Below are 24,140 nucleotides of genomic sequence, written 5' to 3' on the forward strand. Positions count from 1 at the left end.
GAATAATTCAAAATTTTCAAAATCTACGTCTTTAAGGGACTATTAAATTTCTGCCAAGGACTAATTTTCTTTCAAACGCCCATGAAAATTAAATGATCTGTGTGTTCAACATGATATTATTTTTCCGTTACATTGCGCACAATTTAACAACTTTTTAATCCCGAGTGATCGCAAAAATAAGAGGATTGAATAATTCAAAATTTTCAAAATCTACGCCTTATGGGTCATAGTCAGTTGTATTTCGTTGCACTTGTACTTTGTATTCACTTGTACTTAAGGCGGGGACGACCATATTTGAGGATGAGTTTTGTGCAGAAGGAAGGGCTTAATTCTTGATTCTGAGCGACTTGGGGAGCTAATGAATATGCAAAAATTGTTGCACTTCTACTTGGTTGCAGTTGTATTTTGGGTATAGCAAAACGTTGCAGTTGTACTTTAAACAAATTAAAGGTGTATTTTTTCTATGGTTGTAGTTGTACACAGGTTGCAGTTGTACTTTTATAATTTTAAGGTGTTGCATTTGTATTTTTGCTATGGTTGCACTTGTACAGGGGTTTTAAAAGGTTGCAGTTGTATTTCAGGGCATTGAAAATGTCCTATTTGACGTCCCACTTGTACTGCCGTCCCATTTGTACGGCATGGCAATGTTGCAACGCAGGGGAGCAAGGATAATATGTAGGAAAGGTGCGCATAGGTGCTTGAGAGTTGCCGCCAAAGGGGAATATGAATTTAGCTGATGCAAAAAGGGGATCACTTTGCATTCATATTATTGAATTTCATTTTTCTGATGGGAATTTGAAATTTACAAAAAAAAAAATAGAGTAATTTTCAATTTAAAATTAGTATCATAATTTGTTTACTGTCAATTTGTGAAAACAGTTTGTTTTTACTTTTAATTAAATTGTTAGTTATCAGCAGTTATCAGTATGTAAGAAATTGTCTTCAAAGGAGCGTCTATTTCACTAGAAAATAAAATATATATACTTTTCGAATATTTTGTCAAAAACAGGAAGAATGGAAATAGGTCTGTAGTTTTCAAACTTGTCGTGGGCAGAGTCTTTGTAAATTGCGCAATGCAGATTAGATGCACAAGTGCACTACCTCCACTCAGAACATCACGGACGGAGATTTTATCAACTCCGGGGCCTTGTGTGAGAAGTTTGTTGAAGTTTATTAAGAATTAAATTAGTATGGTCTGCACTGGCCGAGCGCAGGGCGAGCGCAGGGCGAGCGCAGGGCGGAGTCCCGCAATAGGGCCGAAAAGAACAAGGCCGAAAACGGCTGAGCGGAACAAGGCCGAAAAGGAATAGGGCCGAAAAGGAACAAGGCCGAAAGCTGAAAAATAACCGATAATCGTGAGCGCGTTCAGCTCAGCAAACATTTAAACTGAAGATCCTTTGAGCGCCGATACCAAAATCCTTCATGCGGCCGTTTCGCATTGGAAAATTGACGAAAATTTAAAATTTTTTGTAGAATACTTCAGCAAAATATTCTTCATTTTAGACGAGACACATATCAGAAAATCACAGAAAATTTTATCTTTTTATTTTATTTAAAATTTAACTAAAAATACCCACATCGCAATTTTGACACATTACGTAAATTTTCACGAGGAATTGAATGACGATGTCAAATTTGACTTTTAGCTTGAGGCACATCTTCAAATTTGAGTTTGAATTTGAAATAAATGAACTACGATTTTAAAATTAATTTATTTTTGTAGATATTGATGAGAAAAATCCAACCATATCCAGATTGTCCCTGTGCGATCACGGAGCCGAGATAATTAAGTTTTTTTATTTTTTCAAAATGTCCCGTAAAACCCGCAATTTTGAAAATTTTTTGATAAAAATTTATGGAGTTTGCTTTCAAGTCATGAGGATTAAGCCACGAAAATTTCAGGAAGCCAGCATCAAATTTGGGGGTACCCAATGTGGTTGGCAAAAGAATTGCTCAAATCTAAAATATTCCTTCCAGCCACACATGAATTATTGGAGATATATCTCACAGGTTGACTTATAAGTACGATGATAAAGAAAATTGTGTGTCCTGGTGTTTTCTGAAACGTCCCGTTTCTTGTAGGGATGACGAGTTGACATAGCACGGTAATAGATGCTTTCCTAAAGAAACCGGTTCTTCCTTTTAAGTTTGCACCGGTATTTCGGCCTTGTTCCTTTTCGGCCCTATTCCTTTTCGGCCTTGTTCCGCTCAGCCGTTTTCGGCCTTGTTCTTTTCGGCCCTATTCCGGCACTCCCGCAGGGCGAGCGCAGGGCGAGCGCAGGGCGAGCGCAGGGCGAGCGCAGGGCGAGCGCAGGGCGAGCGCAGGGCGAGCGCAGGGCGAGCGCAGGGCGAGCGCAGGGCGAGCGCAGGGCGAGCGCAGGGCGAGCGCAGGGCGAGCGCAGGGCGAGCGCAGGGCGAGCGCAGGGCGAGCGCAGGGCGAGCGCAGGGCGAGCGCAGGGCGAGCGCAGGGCGAGCGCAGGGCGAGCGCAGGGCGAGCGCAGGCCTTGTGTGAGAAGTTTGCTGAAGTTTATTAAGAATTAAATTAGTATGGTCTGCACTGGCCGAGCGCAGGCCGAGCGCAGGCCGAGCGCAGGCCGAGCGCAGGCGAGATTTTTCGTGGTATAGGAAAAAATGTAGCCCATCAAATTCGCAGGCCTGCGCTCGGCCTGCGCTCGGCCTGCGCTCGGTCAGTGCAGACCATACTAATTTAATTCTTAATAAACTTCAACAAACTTCTCACACAAGGCCCCGGAGTTGATAAAAAATCTCCGTCCGTGATGTTCTGAGTGGAGGTAGTGCACTTGTGCATCTAATCTGCATCGCCCAATTTACAAAGACTCTGCCCACGACAAGTTTGAAAACTACAGACCTATTTCCATTCTTCCTGTTTTTCACAAAATATTCAAAAAGTATATATATTTTATTTTCTAGTGAAATAGACGCTCTTTTGAAGACAATTTCTTACATACTGATAACTGCTGATAACTAACAATTTAATTAAAAGTAAAAACAAACTGTTTTCACAAATTGACAGTAAACAAATTATGATACTAATTTTAAATTGAAAATTACTCTATTTTTTTTTTGTAAATTTCAAATTCCCATCAGAAAAATGAAATTCAATAATATGAATGCAAAGTGATTCCTTTTTTGCATCAGCTAAATTCATATTCTCCTTTGGCGGCAACTCTCAAGCACCTATGCGCACCTTTCCTACATATTATCCTTGCTCCCCTGCGTTGCAACATTGCCATGCCGTACAAATGGGACGGCAGTACAAGTGGGACGTCAAATAGGACATTTTCAATGCCCTGAAATACAACTGCAACCTTTTAAAACCCCTGTACAAGTGCAACCATAGCAAAAATACAAATGCAACACCTTAAAATTATAAAAGTACAACTGCAACCTGTGTACAACTGCAACCATAGAAAAAATACACCTTTAATTTGTTTAAAGTACAACTGCAACGTTTTGCTATACCCAAAATACAACTGCAACCAAGTAGAAGTGCAACAATTTTTGCATATTCATTAGCTCCCCAAGTCGCTCAGAATCAAGAATTAAGCCCTTCCTTCTGCACAAAACTCATCCTCAAATATGGTCGTCCCCGCCTTAAGTACAAGTGAATACAAAGTACAAGTGCAACGAAATACAAGTGAGACTCTCCCTTCGCCTTTAAGGGACTATTAAATTTCTGCCGAGGACTAATTTTCTTTCTAACGCCCATGAAAATTAAATGATCTGTGTGTTCAACATAATTGGGGATAATCAATTGACTTAGCTCTCCTAGGATAAAAAATTAAGAATTCAAAAATTTACTTAAGTTAAGCTCATCACAAAACCGCACTGAAAAATTACTTTGCAATTTATCCCTAATCTTATTTTCATGTTTTTTCAGACTTTTTAGAGTGATATGATTTTTTAGCATTAATTGACTTCAAATAAAGATATTTCTTGCATCAGATCTCAACTTTGACATTGACATTTTGCGTCAGAATTTTATTATCAGGATGTGCTTTTGCTGCCGAATTGCACAGACTTGAATACTAAACACGAGCGAGCGTGATTTGTAGCGATGCTAGTCACGCTCCTTTTTAACAAGAGGCAATCAGTCTGCTGAACTACGCGCGAACAGACAAGATGCTGTTTATTAACTGTTAGGCACAGGAGCAGCGTGTGTTCGCCAAAGTTAATTTATTTTTCGCGGACTCAGCATTTGTTCGGAGCGAAAGCAACCGGACTTTCGTCTCATTCAGCATTGGCCGGGTTTTCGTTGGAAAACTACTCTTTCACCAAAAGAGCTTTTAATAGCTTTCATTGCTGATTAAAAGCCAAGAGAACTAACAAGGTTCTTGATCAAATTTGAGTAAAACTTTGCACTTACAATTTAAATTCATTTATGTTCCACCGATATTCTATTTGAGATTATCAGCAAAATTAAACTAATATTTTGTGTGTTTTCATAAATGTAGGTGATTTATTATACTAAAAATGAACTTCATTGAATTTTCAGGCAGATGGCAAAATTATGCATGCATTCATCCAAAATTTTATTACGATTCAACAAATCTAATGTTTAGTTTGAAAACATTAAGAGTAACAGATAAAAACAAGTTCTTTTTGGCAAATTATGGTGGGGAACTGTTAGCCTAGTTCCATAAATTTAGCTGGGTTTTTTTGTTTCAATTGAAAATAAGGATTTTTGTTTCCAACAAAATTTATATATTATATTTTTGTTCAAAAATAAATATTTGTAAATTACAATTTTAAGCGAGTTTTTGCTCAAAATTGTTTGTTCTGGTTGATTTTAAAATAGATTGAAGGCTTTAAATAAATATTTTGCATATTTGTAGATTTCAGACATCAACTTAAACTTGCCAACTGCATTTTTCATTAAGATTTTTTAATTTTAAAATAATTATATTAGATATAATATTATATATTTAATCAATTGAAATTCAATTTTTACTTTTTTCATTAAAGGACCTTGCCGGGACACACGCCCTTATCTCCATCTCGCAGCCGTCGGGACAACTGGTGGCCATCAGGAGCCAGAGTTCCCTGCCCGGCAGCTCGAGACCGGCCGACACGATGCCCATCACTGCCGAAGCTGGTCGCACCGCTTCGCATAGCCTCAAGGTACGCGCACCCTAAAAAAAGAACTGCCACCGCCAATCCTCATTTTCATGCGCAGCAGCTTCCATTTGCATGCAGATTTTCTCTCACAGGGCCTAAGGCGATCTGAGTTGAATGCGAAAATCGAGAAGCACTTATTCAGCTAGAAGCCTTTTTTTCTTTTCTCCCAAAATTCGGGCAGTTTTTTTTAATTATTATATTTATTCTCATCTTCTTTTACTAACTTGGAAGTCGACCATTTTTCATGATAAATATTATATTTAAAAAAGTCTTTGAAAACTTCTAAATATAGTGCACAAAATTGAAAATAAATGAAATGTTGCTTCAAAAGATTTTGCTATGATATCTTCTGTTATATTTCATGTTTGTAATAAGTTGAACCTTATAAAAAATTAAAAATTAAGTTTTTTTTACTAGAATAAAAATTCAAATTTGAACTAGGCAGTGAATAGAGAATTTCACAATTTTATTGAAAATGGTATTAAAGCTAGATTAAAAATCTTTTGTGGTCCTTTTCAAACAATTCTCGCTTTTTATGTTAATTTAAACAGTAGGTGACTTTAAAATCAACTTTTATTGTCAAACCTTACAATAAAAATTAACCAGTTCCTTGATTTGGAAAATTTAAATGAATCTGTTGAAGACTTTGGATTTGATATTGTTTATTTTCACAGACGTGGAACGAGTGTGATGAAGTGCAGGACTACGTTACAATCTACGATGGTTACACCACCAGAGACCCGATTCTGATGCGTTTCTGCGGCGGCGGACAAGCCGTGCCTCCGGCTGTCTCGTCCGGGCCTGAACTACTCGTTGAGTTCACCAGTTCGCCTTATGGAACGTTTTTGGCTCCTCAAGGTGCGGGTGACCAAATGGCGACCAACTCATTTCCATCAGGTGGCGTCACCAGTGCCCTTCATGGATTTCAATTAGATGTGGAGGTATGTAATTTTATTCCATAATTAGATTACAGAAAACTATTCTTTTACTTGTTTTTAAATTAAAGAATTTGTAAATTTTTTATTATTTCTATAATATTATTTTGTAACTAAAATGTTATTTCTAAGTTTTTACAATATTGGGAATAAAATATAAATTATTTACATTTATAATTTAAATTCATTAAAATGCGTAGTGAGTATTTTTCAAGTTCAATGTGTCTACTTTAAATCAAACATTTTAATAGTATTTTCAATCTTTGTATGTAAAATAAACTTGGCTTTCCCGATTGATGAGTATTGAAAATTTATAAAATTATAACTATTGTGTCTTCTTGCCTAATGTTTGTTTAATAAATACATATTTCTCTTTATTAAGGATCACTTAGTTCAATTATTCAAATTTCGTCTGTTAATGTCTGTGTTTAAAAAAAATGAGTAATTAAGTTACATGGTTGTGCTCAACAGCGCTCAATAATTTTGCGTTTCTGTGCTCCGGCTCCTGGGCAAAAATGCGTACGCGCTTAAATTTTTTAAATGACGCGCCCACGATTTGCGCTCAAGTATTTTATTGTTTGGTAAAAAAAGTGTGACTTATTAAATGATTTTTTTCCATTTAAATATCAATCTACATGATCTGCAAGGTTGAACTGAAATAACCCAGTTTTGAAGTTTTTGGCATAAAAACAGTTTTTTTTTTTTAATTCAAATTTGTCCAAAATTGCTAATTTTTAACTTCCTTTTGAGCGCAAAATTAGCGCTGCGCTCAGCGACCAATGCGCCCATGCTCTGCTCATGTAACTTTAATTATTGTTTGATGAGTTTTTTTTATTGCTGAAAAATAAAAATGATTTAAGGTGAAATTCGTGCCTCTTCACACCCCAACCTATGCGCGCAATAAGAGGTGTGAATTCTGGATACGTCAGTCAACGGAGCTTCTGCCAAATGGAAGAAGGTAAATTAAAGAACCCCTGCCTAAGTGCCTATTCTTGCACAAAACCAACCAAATAAATCTCCATACCAATCCAATATGTCATTAAATATTTTTTTCCAAATACAAAATGTTAATTCCTTTAAATAATAAAAATACAGAATTCAACACATAAGCTATTGAACACAAACTAGAATCCTGAAATACATGTAATAATAAGCGCTTTTTACTGCTTTATACTTTCATTAATAATTAATAATACAATTTAAACTTTTATAACATTGATAAATTATTATTATCCCTTATTTAAATGTTTAGAAAGCCTAATTCAAACTGATTTCTATTATATAATCGAATTTACAAAAAAATAATGTACAATTTTCCTAAAAAGTATAACTTTTTTTTTTTTTTTTTTTACTTAAATTTTCACCTTATTAATTTTGAGCTCCATAAATAAGTTTGAAAAATCACTCTAGACATTTTATTGAACCTAACATTGATTCAAGACAGCCGTGTATCTCCTAACTGACTTTTAAATTTTTAAATGAAGTATATTTAAATCGTCTTTAATTTGGTTTAGTGACACGGGTGGTCGGCTGGAGAACCCAAAGCACTCATTAGCGCCGAACACGACTTGCCTGTACCACATTTCCGCCGCCGAGGTGAGCAGCAAAGTGTGGATTTCGATGCTCAAGTACCACGTAGACTCTTCTTTGGACCCTAAATATCAAGTCGAGAATTGCAGCGCGGAGCTGCGCATTTGGGACGGCGACGTGGCCGTGCCCATAAAACAGCACTGCGACAGTGGACCCTTTTGGTAAAAGAAAGGCAGAAGCACGTGTGGAATTAATTACGTTAAAACTTCGCAGCGAACGCACGCGCTACCCCGGCTCGCTCACCGCCACCGCCAACCCCGGGTCCGGTTTTGGCAAAAACGTGTCCCTCCTCGCCCACTACTGCAAAGACCTTGACGACAAAAGTTGCGAGCACCTGCTTCTAGCAAACGGCACAAGGAGGTAATTTTTTTTTTAATTTCAATATTTTACAAATATTTTAGTATTTAATTAGTTAAGAGTATTGAAAATTTAATCAGCCTTCAGTATGAAAAGAGTTAAATTATACTTATTTCTTCTGAACCAATCACAATTTGTTGTTTTGATGATTAAAAGAAATTGCGATTGATCAAAATGTATTAAAAATAGATTAATTTAAAGCCAAAGTTATTGATTGCATTATTGTAGACTAATAATTAACAATGATGATTTTTCAGAAGGTTGTTAGGGGAACATTAATCGTAATCAGCAGAGGGAAATTAAATAATTTTAAACGAGTAAAGTTGAAATTTATATTTTATTAAATCCACCAAAACAGATCAACCAAAGAAATTATTTTTTAATTTTTTTTACTTTTCTCTGATATATGGAACGAAATAACATTTCAGTCCGAGGCCATGCAGAGTTTCTTCAAGTGAAAGTTTTGTTTCGTCGGGCGCGAGTGTGACAATCGAATTGAGGCTGCAGGAATCGACGACCCTGCGACCTGTCAGGTTCGTCGCCCTGTACGAGTTCGTGGACCCACGACTGGACGGCGAGCCTTTTGGGACAGGTCCCTGCGACCGCCGCTTCGTCAGCAGACACAAAACGGGTCCTGTGCTGCCCTCGAACGTGCTCGTGCCTTTTCGAGATATGCGGGAAAACTCGTTCCGCTCCTCCAAAGACATTTTCCTCTTTGGCCGCGGAGGAGCCAGGCATCTCAAGTAAGTATAATTGGGGAATCCAATTTTAAACCAAAAAACTACTGGCTTGACAAAATTTGAAGATTTGGACCTTTGTTTGCAAAACTGAAGTGTTTTAGAAATAAATATATTACATATTTTTCTTTTGACGATGGGATTAACTTCCAAAATTTCCAGAACAAAAACTATTATATCTGATTTTCTTAAAATTTCCAATCCATAAACGTACACTTTTTGCAGTATTAATCTTTAAAATTAAATTAATCTTTTAAGATCTGAAAAAACCGTTTTTTGTTGGAAAAACGGCAGTGCTAGATGAGGCCGGTATTATGTGACGACCAGCGAATTAGGGCTGGATTTGAGTAATGAGGAAATTGTGCAGGTGCCGCTTCCGGTTTGAGGCAGAACTGGGCGAGCGCGTGAAATTGACCATCACGCGTTTGGCCACTGGACCAGGAAGGTGTCAAACAGTGCTGGATCCAGTTGTTGGCAGGCACAGATGCATTGGCAACAGAACGGCCACGGTCATGATACATGAAGTGCCTTGGAATCAGGTATTAACTTTTGCAAAGTTTTTTTTAATTATTAAATATTAAATTACTTTGTGAAGAATAAACAATTATAATTAACCAAGAAAGATAGTATTGTTGAATTTCTGATTTTAATACGACATGAAATTTATTAAAGGATTTTTTTAGTACAAATAAAAATAATCTTGGTGTATTCCCTTTAACATATGAGTGAATTAAAATTAAATTTCAATCAGACGCTGTCCTGTTGTGTAGAAATCCAATTTAAAAATATCAATTTTTCCCATCTTTTTGCTCTTGTTTTCCATTTTTCAATCATTTTACATTGATCATTGAATGATTTAATAGTCTATACTTTTGATTTTAAATTTGAAAGGAAGCAATATTACAACGATTTTTCTACAGTTTACTTATTTTTAATTCATTTCAAAGCATCAAGAGGATGCGGTTTTGGTGCCAAGAGAGTGCGCCTGTTCCTCCGAGGTGGCCCCTCTGATCTACGTGTCCACTTCGCACTCGGTAGAAATTGTGCTGGAGGCGAACGACATGGGGCCGCACTTGGACTACGATGACGTCATGGTCGAGGGCAGATACGAGTTCATCGCCACCCCTGCGTGCACAAGGAGCAGGAAAGTGACCGGCCCCAGTGGCGACATCACATTCAGGTCACCCAGCATTACAAATGATGAGGTGAATACAATAATTATTAATACTTCATCTATACATAAATCGTTTTTATCAACTTCAATTTGAACAAAATAAGGCAATTCGTGAATTATTTAATTGAGTCCCTAACAATTTTCTTTAATTTACCAACTTTCAAAGCAGATTTTATACAAAAATCAATAAAAATTTCGACTGAATTTTTTTGTGATTTGCCAGATTTACTGTGAAAACTACCCGTGGATGGTGGAGCCGGCCAACGGCAAGTACCTGTACGTGAAAGTGCGAGGTCACTTGATGCCCGACCCACTGCCCACACCTGACGCCAACGACACAAACAACCTGATCTTCCCTCGTCTGCCAGCGCACAACTGCCTCACCAAGAACAGACTGGTCATTTACTCGAGTGGTAAATTACGAGCCCTCGTTTGTCCGATGTCCTTCGACCGAGACTCGATGGTCCAAGTTTTCTCCGAAGGCTGGGAAATGCACGAAAACATCTCCGTGGGGCTCGACGAGACGAAAAGGCGACTGCTCGTCGAATTTGTGGCCAGGGAGCCTGGCTCATATTCTGTCTCTTGGTTGGAGGTGAGATCATTAAAATCTAAATTATACATATCAATTATACACTGTTAAAACAATAAAACTGCACAAAAAATGATATAAAAACATCTTAATGGACAGGTAATTAGGAACAGCTAGCGGTGTAATTTTTTATGTTTGAAAAGAAATAAATTGAAACAAAATAAAGTTAAATTTATTTATAATATTAAAAAAAATGTTAATTTGTTTGAAGAAACTGACACGCGAGGAGATGGTCATGGGAATAAAGAGATCAGGCTTTTCTTGGTCCCAAAAATTGTCTTTATTCAGAAAAATTTTCTTACCAGTTTTGATCATGGTCTGCGAGCCTATTTCATGAGCAAGAAAAGTACCAAAATTAGCAGAATTAAAAAAAAAACTTATAAGTGAACATATTAATTAAAATCTTAAAACTAACAAATTTAAGTACCAACCTATTTTAAAGTAAACTATTTTTATTTTAAAATGTTTTGCAAATTTAGTTATTTTTAATAAATTTGTTCATATTTCAAAATTTTATTTTAGCATTCCTGTTTTTTCTCTGCAATGAACCTTGCACGAACATTTTATTAATTCTGTTCTAATTAATTATAATGATATATAAATTTGTACTGCATATTTTAATCTGAATGAATATAGTAATTTACTTCGCAAATTAATATCTGTTGGATTTTATTCTTTTAGATTGAATGCATAATTATTAAATATTTTAAATTATAAAAATTATTAAAAGTTTTCACTTTAAAAAAAGTCATGACCAAAAAAAAACTAAAATCATTGTTTTTACCTGATTAGACTTTCAAGATAAGGAAGAAAAATATTTTTGCATAAGATTTACAATTAAAACTAATGGAAATGAAGAGTCGGGCTTTTCCTCGTTGTAAAATTGTTTTTTATTCAAAAAACAAATGGCTCTTTTGAATAGAAAACAATTTTACAACGAGGAAAAGCCCGACTCTTCATTTCCATGATCATCTCCTCGAGTGTCAATTTTTTCAAACAAATTAAAATTCAAAAAGGGGTTTTTCAGTTTTTGTGCCTAAATTTGGGTTAACCCTATTTTGAGGTCATATGTCGTGAGGGTCAATAACCTTAAGTGACCAAACCTAGATGACCAAAATGTTTTTCGATAGAAAAAGTAATTTGGATCACTTTTTTCGCATGTAAAACGTTTGTCCTATCTCTCTCATTATCAGATTCTACTTGATAATTAATTTCTATATCTGAATAGCAATTGTCACGTTTTTTAATATTTTTTAGGCTTGGCCTAGAGGTTGAAATCATTTAAAATAAATTTTTTTAATTTGAAATAAAATATTTTCAATTTATTTCGCCACTTTTAAATGTGAAAGAAACCTAAATAGACACACATGCTTTGCCCCCAAAAATTGATTGATTTTTTCCAAGCTTATTTGTTTAACTATAAATCTATTATCTTATTCTTCAAAAAAATCAATCAGTGTTTTAAATTGCGCGGAACTTGATTAAACATAAAAAGAATGTCCTGAATTCTATTACAAACAGTAAATAAAAAAATCACAAAAACTTGTTTATGTATTAAACATACATGGGCAGAGCGCACTTTGCGCTCTGCGATCTGCGCTCATGAGCGCGAGCGCAGAGCGCGATCGCACGATTTTCAAAATCGTGAGCGCGAGCGCATTGGTCGCTGAGCGCAGCGCTCAATTGCGCTCATTTTGCGCTCAAACTAAAAGTAAAAATTCCCGAATTTGATCAAAAATTGTAATGAAAAACAGTGTTTTTACACCAAAAACTTCAAAACTGATCCCAATTTTGGTGATTTAACTTCAACTTTAACATTTCCAATTGCCGATGCATTTTTTTTTATATTAAAAAATTATCTAAAAAGTCGCACTTTTTCTTCGGATAAAAATATTTTTGAGCGCAACGTGTGAGCGCAAGACTTTTAAAAAATTTGAGCGCGAGCGCAGAGCGCGAGCGCAACATTTTCAAAATCTTGAGCGCGAGCGCAGAGCGCGAGCGCACTGTTGCCAGTGATCGCGAGCGCGAGCGCAAAATTGTTGAGCGCACCCATGTATGGTATTAAATACTGATTTTTTTTAAACCTATTAGTTCCTATGTTAATTTATTTATTGCAAAATATTAATTACAAATATCACAGTTGATCTTTGGGTTTTCGTCTGTGATTCTAAAATTTTGGACATTTCAGGTTTCGCCAATTCGGAAACGGCAGGGACCAGCGATCCTGCCTCCGGCGGGCTTCGTGATGGGCAACACGGGTGGCGAGGACCCGTTCAGCCCGAATCACTGCTCGCACCGCTGCCCCGAACTGCAGGCGTGCATCAACTCGAGCCTCTTCTGCGACGGGGTGGTGCACTGCCCTTCGGGCTTCGACGAGGCCAGCGAGTCGTGCGCGCCCTATTTCCTGCGACTGCCGCAGCTGCTCTACCTACTAGTAGTGGTGGCGGCCCTGACCTCGCTGTGCGTCGCCCTCGGCGTCAGCACCTACAAGGCGTGCTACCGCCGACGCAAAAAACAGGCCAGGCTGCGCCTCCTGCTGCCCTCGGGCAGCTCCGGCAAGGACCTCTCCTTCAGCTGACAAACGGACACCGCCAACTCGTCCCTGTGCTACGTCGACCGCGTCACGACGGTCTAGGACGATTGGCGGTGTTGCTTCAAAATTACATAATATGTAAATTATTGTAAAATTTAATAATCCTCTTTTTATCTATTCGAAGTTATGTTTTTTTTGGGGGGACACAACGAATGCGACTGGACTGGTGAGCAAAAGTCACAAAAAGTTGAAATAGATCAAGATCTTTTCCATTTGAGAGAAAAACGAACATAAATTTTCTTATTCAATTTTGCTGTTAAAATTGATCTCTTAAAGTCTTAGAACTTCTTTATAGAAAATGAAAAGTTATTCATCTCATGACATAAATCAGATTAATATGAATAACTAAATTTAGCATTTTATATTTCAATGATTGAAATTCAATAAATTATCTTTTCTGCTTTAACTAATTTGACAATAAAGCACGCTAGAAAAACATTTTTCTGGAATTAAAAATAGCTTGAAAACTTTGCATCAGAGTGATACAATTTTCCTTCATCAGAAATGACTTTTTTCACCAGTCTACAAATAACTCACTTTCTGGCCTGTGGACTGCGGGGTTGAGCGAAACAGAGACTTTCCTGGAGGTTGGCACAAATAAAAGGTACTGCGCTTTCCCAGGGTTATATGTGCCAAATTTTGGCAAGAAAAAATAAAATACCATGACATTAGGAGAGATTTTGCTGAGCAGCATTTTAACAATTCATAAAATAGAGACTCACACAATATTCCAAACGTAAACAGTTTGGCGATGCAAAAAGGCTATTTTTCGTCACTGAGAAGAGAAGAGTAGAGATAATAGAATCACCGTGAAAGTAATTGCAAAATCCCGTGAAATTTTTATCTCTTGTATTAGGTCTCAAATTTCCAATCAAACGTTTAAAATCACGTCTTTTTCATGTGGAACACTTTGATTTTGAAGAAACTTGGTATGCAACTTGCACTACCTTCCTGTGTTGCGGAACAGCTTTAAACACAAATTTATCCCAAATTTGAGAATATTTGTTCATCAAGTTTCATCAAAACTTCAGTTTACCACGTCAAAATCACTAAATTTATAATTTCTATGTTTTCATGTTCCTTAAAATTCCAGGAGTGAAACTGTTCTAAGTTTTATTTGCACAAAAATAGAAAAATCATTCCCCTGCTGTTGCAAGTCTCTGGTATGACTCAAAAGTAACTAGTGCTCAGAATCGAACTAAAAAAGAGGTGATTAAATAACAGTTTTTAACGATTGTCGCCTTCCAGCCGAATAGAGCTGACAATGCAGAGTTGAAAGCAAAACATTCAGCCTCACCAAACACTAGAATTCGTTTTGGACCACATATCCCTTTTACAAAATAAGGCAGACTATAGGAGATTTAAGGTGAGTGGCGCAGGTTACAAAATACATAGTGATTTTTTATGCAAAAGGGTATAATAAATAAGAAGATATACACACTATCTATATTATGTATTAAATTAAAAAACAGCTGAATTGTGAAAAGTGTATGAAAATTGAGAAATTTGAAAGAGAAAATAATAACGAAAAAGGAGAAGTGCCAAATATGTACGTGTAGTTCACTCAAGGGCAGGTTCCACTTTAAAAATTCGTTACAAGAACAAAAATATATAATACGAGAAAAAAATGTGCGTTGTCTGTACTTGTGAAGTTAATGATGTTAGTCAGAGAGCTTCCAGATTGTTTAGCCGAAAAGAAATGTGCGTATCTTGTTCTTTTTTTAACATTATTCCACACAAGGAGATATACGTGTCTGCTTTTTTCACAGTTAATGATGAAAATATTCACTTTTTTTAACTTGTAATGAAATTCTCGTTCAAATGGCCAAGCGCACAATTTTAAATATTTATGATTTCACTCTTGTGTCCACGACGCTCACGCTGTTCAATCAGCCTAGTGGTGAAATGGGATAAAAGAAGCGGGATCTCGATGCATGATGACAATCTTGATCACAAAATATTGAAAACTGCGTTCATCTTCTCATCTGGTCAAAATCTATATGAAAAATGTTGTGTGTAATCTCTGTGTAAATGTCACCGAGGGATTGTTTCGTTGTTTGTTGGGAAGAAAATTACTGGAATTGTCTAATGTACGCAACCCGCTGAACACTAAAATGAATTTTATTCCTATCTTGTGAATCTCACTCCTCGGAAATTATCATGCTAATTTGGACAAAACTTATTTCAGTGTTAAACGGGGATAGCCAATTGATCTAAAAGAGATAGGAACGGTGCATTTTGAATGTTTTATCACATATTATTATGGGGACGATCTCGTATGTGCTTGTTATTCAGAATATTGAATCGTTGCATTATATATTGGTTGTTATTATTAAACAGATAAACTATATAATACTAATAGGGCGAAACGATCGATCTCTTTTTAGAAATCTAGGCGTATTTCTGCGACATTTTAAACGTGAGTGGAGAAAATGAAATGATTATGTATTTCAGCGAAAGCGCGCGTATATTCCAGTTTTATGTAAAACACGTAGAGTGCGATAATTAAGGCAGTTAAGTAATTTTTAAGAAAATTATCCACCTCTGTCAATAGTGGGCTATTCTTAAATACAGATCCTGTCAAAATTGTTATCCATCACGGTGACAATAAAACTCAATTTTTTAATAAAAACCATAAAGTTCGTTTCAATTTTTATATTTAATTAAATATAAGTATTATGAAATGAATCAATTTGAGATATTTTAATGTAATTATTGCTTCTGACTAACAATAAGACAGTAAATCACATTTTTTTAAATAATATATTCTCTCCTAGTTTAAAAAAATTGACAAAATGTTTTCTATGATTAAATTATTTTATAAATTATGATAATTGATTTTAATTATTCCTAATGAAACATTTTCATATGAGATGGTGTACTACAAGGCAATCTCTGCCTATAACGAGATACATCATCCAGATCAATTAATGTTTTTAACTTGAACATAGCTTTACTGATCCAATCAAATTAGCAAAAAGTATCTATTTTACTAAATAAAACCAATTATACTTAATTTAAAAAAAAGCCATTTTACAATATACTGGAGCCTTATTAATTGCAAAAATTATGTAATACTTTTACACAAATTGAGAAATGAAAGTATTTCTGTAGCTGGTGACCCGTGTGAAAACGGCCGGGGCGCCAACTGAGCATCCTCTGCCGCTGCCGAAAGAAGTGATGCCGATGAGGATGTACCTGCCGAGCGCATCCTGAGTCACCAGGGGGCCGCCGCTGTCACCCTAATTTCATTTGAAATTAATCACTTGTCAACAGCCACACTGAACTAATTACATTGCAAGTGCTGATGCCTCCGGTGGTGGCAACGCAGATTTTGTTGTTGTTTATTGCTGGACCGAAAACTCTGGCGCAGGCAGCGTTCGAGATGACCGTGAAATCGGCGTAGTTCAGGGTTGGACTGATGCTGCTGGATGCTATTGAATAGAAATAAGTTATTTATTAGGTAAAAATGAAAACAATCGAATTTACAGAATTTTCAGTCCTTTAAGATGGAACTCTTTATAATAAACAATAATCAATTTCCTTCACTATCTTACTATTTTTTTCTCTTTTCGAAGCAAAAATTTTATGAGCATTATTTAATTCAGTATTAATAAACTAGGTGCCGAAACGGAAAAAATTTTTTATTAAAAAGTTATGATATATGCCACCTTTAGGACTAATATACATATATAAAAGTTAAATTGTTTCCAGCGTTTTTGCAAATAATTGAATACTTAATTGATGATAATTATCTTTAAAAGATTATTTAAAAACCACAAAAAAATTTATTTTATTAAATAATTTTTTTTAGTTATTTGCTTTAAAACTACGACAATATTTTAATTAAAAAATATATATTGTTAAATAATAATGAGAAGCATAAAACTCATAAACTTGTTTGTTCTTACATTTTAAAACAATATTTAAATTAAAAGATGGATTTGTTCATGTATTAAAAACAAAATGTAACATTTTATAATTGAACAAAGGCATAAAGGCATGAATTTAAGAAAACAGAAAAAAATTCTTCTATTTTTCTTATATTTGGTAAGTTTAGCAACTTAAAATAAGTAAAATACAAAAAATTTAATTTTTAAACATAGAAAATGACTACATATATGTACATTAATTTATTGTTTATTGTGTATTGTATGTTTATTAAAATTAAACGTTTTTAAACGGATCAATTAAGCAAAATATTAATAATTACAAATATATTATATAACTTTGCTAAATTTTTGTCTTTCAAAATTAAAATTTTGGAATTGCTTTTATTTCATACGTTAATTTTGATACTGTTGTATTTAATAAAAGGCAATCTGCAAAGAAATTCAAAATAAAAGTGAACATAAAAGTAAATAACTCACCGTCAGAGATTTTGCCCCAACCGCTGCCCTTAGCCTTTGCGTTCTCGTAAGTGTTGGTCAAATCGGCAGGCAAGCGGACCGCAGACACATAGGCTGCAATATATTGAATCAAACAGGCATTCGGGCGCACAAACGAAATTGCTTACAATTGTAAGTAGCTGGCGCTGGAAGGCGAATGACGGCGATGTCGAAATCAATGTTGCGATTCAGGCTGCTGTAGCTCGGGTGGTTTGTGATCGCGCTCGAAAGGAACACCTGCCGCAAGTTGTCATCAAATTGCGAAACGTCCAGCGCTCCCAGGTACACGGTCACTCTGCTTGCCCTTTTGTAATAAAAAAATAACAATTGTTTAAAAATATATTTAAAAAAGTGAATAGGAAATTAAAATAAATCCTATATAAAAAACTAAATATGCTTGTTTTGGAAATGACTTGTTTTCGTGGTCAATTTTTCTTTCCTGTCTCTCGTTTGGAGAGTTGTTTGTCTCGAGTGTGACACTAACACAGATCCCGAAATGACAGTAGCAGGAGAAGAAATTTGATCCTCCGAATGCGTCAGCGCGTCACGTACAGATCGCCAGAGAAAAGTGGACATTCTTCTGTCTCAATCGTGTTTCACGCAGATCTGACTTTCTGACCAATTTCATTGAAATATTGTGAGATAATAATTTATGTTAAGGTTTAGTCTCTAACCAAAATAGAGTCAATTGAACAAATAATCTAACCCATACAAATTACTAATGCGCTGAAAGAAAAAAAAAACGATTAACGGATTTTTAACTTTTAAAGTTTCCTGAGTGGAAGCTGTCATTGGTGATTGTTTCATGGCTGACGCTCAAGGAACTTCTAAATTTAATTATTATTTTTACTTGCATCTCCATAAACAATTTTCTTATGTTAGTCATCTTAAGATCTCAACAATGGAGTTTTGATTTTTTTTCTGAACATTTCCGACTCCTTTACAAGAAGATAAAAGTTGTTATCGGGCAGTAAAACATAGGCCGATGCAAATTTTCGTTTTGGATATTTCGGAACAATTTAACTGATGCATTCTCAACATTTAGTATATATTAAAAATTTGCTTACGCAACGGTGCAATGGGCTGCAGTCAAAATGATGTTGGGCGCAATGAGGGAGCCGCCGCAGAAAGAGCGGCCGTCGATGAAAAGCGCCGCCTGCCAAGGAAACTGACCCCTGCTCGCCGCCTTACCGCCCACAATGCGAGGCGATATACCTGATGTGAACAAACTTTTTACCTCGCTTTCAATTTAATTTACGTGGTTTAAAGTTGTAATGAGAGAGTGAGTTAGTTACCTGTGATTGGCACAATCGGCTCGACCTGCACGTTGGCCGGCTTAAAGTTGGACCATTCAATTACTTCGCAGCTCTGCAGTATTGAATATCATTTACAACAACATAATTAATGGGAATGTCATTTTTTTCCTGATCTTTTGAATCTAATTATATGGTAATGCTACTCTATGATTCATGCTATAATGTATCGTCCTATGAAAAATTTCATTCACTTCCTTGGTGTTTTATCTCATTAATATGCGAAATTTCATGAACATTATATAAATCACTAATCCCTTTTTGGGTCGAAGCTGGAATAACTTTTTAAGTTTAAAATACATATAATATATGGTACCAACTTCATGAATAATATTAAATTGTTCACAGCGTTTTTACAAATAAATGAAAACGTGCATGAGGATAATTTTCCTTTTAAATGATTCTCTAAAAGCCGCATAATTTTATTTATTTAATCCATAAATTATTAAAAATTGCTTAAAAATATTTAAATATTTTAATTAAGAATTAAATGTTATCTTAATATGAAACATAAAACTTTTAAACTTATTCGCTTATAAAATTTTAACAATATTTAAATTAAAGGATTAAATTCTTCTTTTAATTTTGGAATATTGTACTGCATTTTAATTTGTTTATAACTTGCTTAAATTTTTCCCAATGGCTTACCAGTGTTGAAGAAAAAATATTACAGAAAATGCGATAAAAAAGTAATCCAAAGTGACTAATTTTAATTGCTTTTATCACTATAGGACGCAATTGAATTTCAAGTGTTCAAAAACATAATTAAAACTATAATTAGTAATTAAAAAATATATGAAATCATATGAAATGAGAAGCTGAGAATCGAGTTCTGATTGCGAATAAAGTTGCTCTGATTGCGTGGGTGCGCATTTCCGGCAATGGCGTTTTGCAATAGTTGAAGGGCCGCAATCAGTGCACACCTCTTGTTCGACTTGAAAAGCGAGCATTGACTTTGTACTCACGGCAGCCGCTGCAAGGGCCAGCAGGACAAGGAGAGAAGCGTTCTGCATCCTTTCGCTTTGCAGGAACAATTTTACGTTTGCTCGTCTCAAATCCACATTTATACCGTCGGTCGGCTCGGCTTATCTTAATTGCACTTGGTCTTTATATGATGATAAAAAAAAATAAGAAGTTTACAATTTAAGGATCACGCATTATTTGCGGAAACTCGTGCTTTCTCGACGTCGACGCAGCGCACCGGTGACGTACCTGACTGGCTGCGAGAGGTCGTAAAAGTTGAAAAGATAATGTACGCCTTGACACACACACACTTGATTTGCGCACTTTTAAATTCTGGAAAACTCAATTGGTTTACAACTTTATTGTGTGTGACAAAGTAAATTGTCATTTCTCAGAACGGAAAATAATGGAATCAAATTAGACATTCATATTTATTGCCGATTCCGCAATTAATGAAGGAGAATTTATAATTAAATTAATTTTTTCAACATTAATTTTTTTCTGATAAAAATCAAACTTTCCTGGCTATGGGAACAGTGGTCTTGCATTATTATTGGTCACTTGTCGTATGCAGCAGGTAATTATTTTCGTTTGGTGAGTTTTTGAGTCATTTATTGTTTCATAAAAAACAAAGTACAAAATTATGTATAATTTTTAAAGCTTATATGAATAATTTGAAATGCAAAGTTAAATTCGACAAATAAATCAATTATAGAAAAATTCATTTTTTTCTCTTAAAAATAAATTAAATACTCAATCTTGACCTCCGAGTGATGACCCTGTTGTGAAATTGTGATCTTGTATGATTTGTGAACGGTACCGATATTCAGCATTAATTTTTATTATTTTTTAACCTCCCTGATATCACCTGAGATCTAAATTAACCCTTTCCGTCACAGTGACCTTTGTTTTATAAAATAAATATTTTATATATTTTAAATATAAATATGTTAAAGTATATTTTTACAAAAAAATTTGTTTCTTTTAATATTTATTATTAATAATTAAAATGATATTTTTATTTTTTTATATTATTTTAAATTTATTTTTAGGTATTATTTTTAAAGCAGGCAGTGATGTTTGATGTAACAAATTTATACTAATTTAAATTTGCTATTTTTATAATACTTGTTTGAACGTGCATCTTGACACGTAGTCCTCAGCGTTCTAAATTTACCGACCCGCCCAGCGTACGTTCAACAAACTTCTTTGTTATAAATTTGACCTGCTATCGTCGATCACTGGTGTCGCGACTCGCTACAGTAATTATTTCCTTCCAGTTGAAAACAAATCCTCCGATTGTTTGGCATTTCCACCCAGCAAATTGCGCGAAACCTGAGATCACAGGCAGATTGATTGCACGTGGAAATTTCGCCTTCCAACGGTTGCGACATTTTGACTGGTCTCGTTAATTGCGAAGGGGCCCGTCGGTCCAGCTCCTTGTTTTTCAGCCCTGCCGATGGGCGCGAGCAATTAGCTCCTCGCCTCTTCCATAGGCTCGCGCTGCGTAAACAAGCCTAATTAACAGCCGGCAACAATAACACAGACAAATTGCTTTCTCAAATTAAGTGGACGACAAATTCCTTGGCCTTGGTGAAATTTACACCGGCCAGCAACACTCTGATCACAACATAACAAGTTGCATATTTTGTGAAAAAAAACCAGTTTATTCCAGATTAGTCTGTAATGCAATTTCATTAAATTAAATAATAATAATTCTGTAAAATCTGTTTTTAGCAAATGTCAAAAGTGGGGTAACAACTTCCATTGTCTATTATTTGCACGGAAATAACTGAAAATGCTTAATTTATTTTTAAAGTTGGGTTTTGTCACCCATAGGAGGCATCAAATTTAAGTTTGAAATTTTCAAATCTCACAAACAAAACATTATTTTTTTCTTCTAAAATTTGAACTTATATACGTTAAGGTGACGCACAAAAGGGAAATAAGATTATCAAGGAGCCAAAGTGCTGCTGTCATTCTAGTTTATTGTGCGACCGATGCATCACCACACATTGTCAACCTAAAACACTGAAACGCTCTCTCGGCAATGCCAAATTTCCCCAAAATGGGTCGACAGCCAGACTGACCTTTTCAACTTGCCAAAGAGCATCTCTCTTTATTCAAGAACTCTGAAATCCGAGGGCGTGAAGGAAAATATTTTTTTACTGCGTTTTTTTGTTCATCCTGGAATTTTAATTAGTGTACGGCACGATGAGAAAAGCTGCTTTTGTGTTTCGATTTGAAAAGCTGGCATTTCTTTCAAGCATGGACTTCTTTCAGCCCCTATAAATTAAATTACCAAGCGTTTTGTTCCTCCACATCCATCCAGGCATAAACGGTTTATGAGCAGGCGAACAGGAAGCTGATGTTTCTGTAATCAAGTTTCGCAGGTTATGAACCTCTCTATCTCTAAGCGGGTAGTTTTCAAAGTTTTGCAGTGCGTGCCGCCAACCGCAAAATGCCGCAGTGTTGGTGAAGTCACCCCTGTTTTAGGGTTGTACGTGGGCGATCGTCAGTTCTCCAAGCTTCATCCATTGTGACCATTGTTACCTCTATTAAAATTATCACCATTCATAAGCATCATGTATGGCAGTAAATTTGTTTGAGCTTAAAATCATACAGGAAAAAGAATTATACTTTTTATTATTTTGTAAAACGTAAATTTGTATAAATATTTATTTAAAAAATATGTACAGAGACACTTATTTTTTTAAATAATAAAAAAAAAATCAATAAATTTAAAAAATAATTAAATTAAAATATATTATTTATATTATTATATTATTATTAAATATAAAATTTTATTTTTATTTCTTTTAATAAAATTAAAACACAAAATTAAAACGTGAAATAATAATATTTATGTTTAAATTTATTGTACGAATACCTACTTCTTATATAAGCTTAGCAAGATGATGATTTCACGGGATTGAAAAAAATATATTTACTTACTATATGGTTACACTTACAATTAGATATTTTTATGTAATGCCTTGAAACATTTTTTTTTTAAACGTAACGAAGTAATCTACCAAAATTGAGATATATGTTGTGTTTGAAAAAAACAAAAAAAAAATATATAAGCTAGAACTTCCCCTAAATGCGTTCTAGCTGTTAGGTATTAGCATAAATTGTAAGTAAAATTAAGGAAGACCAGAGTGAATTACAATAATTTAATTAGAATTTATTTGAGCCAAGAAACCTATTAAAAAAAAAAAAAACACTGTTGAAACCCTTCAAGAATATGTAATTGATCTTCAATTTTTGTTTTAAATGATAACTCTCCGGAGAAACTTTCGAAAGCTTTATTTACTATTTTCCAATAAAGTAATTAAAAAAAATTGAAATCTTTTTAAGCATATTCCTCAGTATTTAAATATGACATTATTAAAAAATTGGTAAATTTTAATCTTTTTTATACAAACTCGTTCCTTCTTCCACTGATCCTCCATATAATGAAATCCTACCCCATATACAAGCAATCTGGTCAGCATAAAAACTATTAAAGCAAGTCTTAGCTCAACTAAAGCCTTTTGACGCACGGCCAAGTTAAGCAGACGGAATTTTCTCTCGTTAATAAATATCAGAAGCCCGCACACGAATATTAATCTTGGGCTTAAATTGCGGCCCAAGTCTGGAACGAAAAGAAAAATTCATCAAGCCACAAAGTAGCGCCATCAATCTAAAAAGACGCAATTTATCGCAATTAAGCGGCAGTGTGTACTGCGGCCAGTGTCTAATCATTACTAATTAGACTTGATTATGTGCAGCAGGTGAAACGTAAGTGGGATTATATTTGTAGGTGTGTGTGCGCGTGTAATTCCATTTGGCCGGCGAGCATGGAAGCCGCTTGTAGCGCTAATAGCTCGGCCCATTTCATCAATCATGCGCCATTGACAGCACACAATCTCTCACCACCCACTCCTTGACGTCCACATAGACACACGTGTATTTGTAAAGACGGGAAGTCTTCTTTTCCGACTCGACGCTCCCAAGAAGACGAAGAGGAAACTCTTGAAAATTGAGCATGCAGCCTGTCGAGCACCTGAGTCGAGCCGGTTGCCTAACAGGTTGTCGCATATGCACCTCATATATCGACCGCCAATTATCGCCATTCATAATTAACGACTCGTAATGGCTCGTTTATTAATTATGCGTGGGGGGGGGAGGGCGGTAAATCAAAGCGCAGGAATTATTGCGGTCGTTGCAATTTATTCATTTGAGCTTTTTGCTGTCATTTGCACTCGACGTGTGTGTATCGATGGCTTTTTTACACAAGTTAATATTTATTCAAATATTTGGTTACAGTGGTCAGCACGTTTTGTTTACTTCGAACGGTGGTTACACTGATTATAACTT

At 35.2% G+C, this 24,140-nt stretch overlaps 2 protein-coding genes across 3 annotated transcripts in view; one reads left to right on the forward strand and one right to left on the reverse strand.

Annotated features, from left to right (window-relative positions):
- LOC132200435 (uncharacterized) overlaps window positions 1-15,741 on the forward strand; it is a 67,379-nt gene extending 51,638 nt beyond the window's left edge. For both annotated transcript variants that reach the window (XM_059625897.1, XM_059625898.1), the window contains exons 7-16: window positions 4,987-5,142; window positions 5,814-6,080; window positions 6,935-7,032; window positions 7,589-7,825; window positions 7,878-8,024; window positions 8,450-8,764; window positions 9,126-9,297; window positions 9,706-9,963; window positions 10,156-10,524; window positions 12,710-15,741. In XM_059625897.1, coding sequence (XP_059481880.1) covers window positions 4,987-5,142; window positions 5,814-6,080; window positions 6,935-7,032; window positions 7,589-7,825; window positions 7,878-8,024; window positions 8,450-8,764; window positions 9,126-9,297; window positions 9,706-9,963; window positions 10,156-10,524; window positions 12,710-13,099 — 2,409 coding nt within the window. In that variant the 3' untranslated portion in view covers window positions 13,100-15,741. The remainder of the gene's footprint in view (window positions 1-4,986; window positions 5,143-5,813; window positions 6,081-6,934; window positions 7,033-7,588; window positions 7,826-7,877; window positions 8,025-8,449; window positions 8,765-9,125; window positions 9,298-9,705; window positions 9,964-10,155; window positions 10,525-12,709) is intronic.
- Window positions 15,742-15,769: 28 nt separating this feature from the next.
- LOC132200436 (brachyurin-like) lies at window positions 15,770-19,866 on the reverse strand. The gene is made up of 7 exons (XM_059625899.1): window positions 19,781-19,866; window positions 18,798-18,870; window positions 18,570-18,717; window positions 17,631-17,806; window positions 17,485-17,577; window positions 16,409-16,548; window positions 15,770-16,356 (listed from the first exon to the last, which is right to left on the reverse strand). Exons 1-7 carry the CDS (start codon window positions 19,826-19,828, stop codon window positions 16,195-16,197), a joined length of 840 nt encoding a protein of 279 aa, XP_059481882.1. The 5' UTR covers window positions 19,829-19,866; the 3' UTR covers window positions 15,770-16,194.
- Between the last annotated feature and the right edge of the window lie 4,274 nt (window positions 19,867-24,140).

Source organism: Neocloeon triangulifer, unplaced genomic scaffold (genome assembly GCF_031216515.1).
Source record: "Neocloeon triangulifer isolate White Clay Creek 2 clone unplaced genomic scaffold, ASM3121651v1 ptg000014l, whole genome shotgun sequence".
Lineage (NCBI taxonomy): Eukaryota > Metazoa > Arthropoda > Insecta > Ephemeroptera > Baetidae > Neocloeon > Neocloeon triangulifer.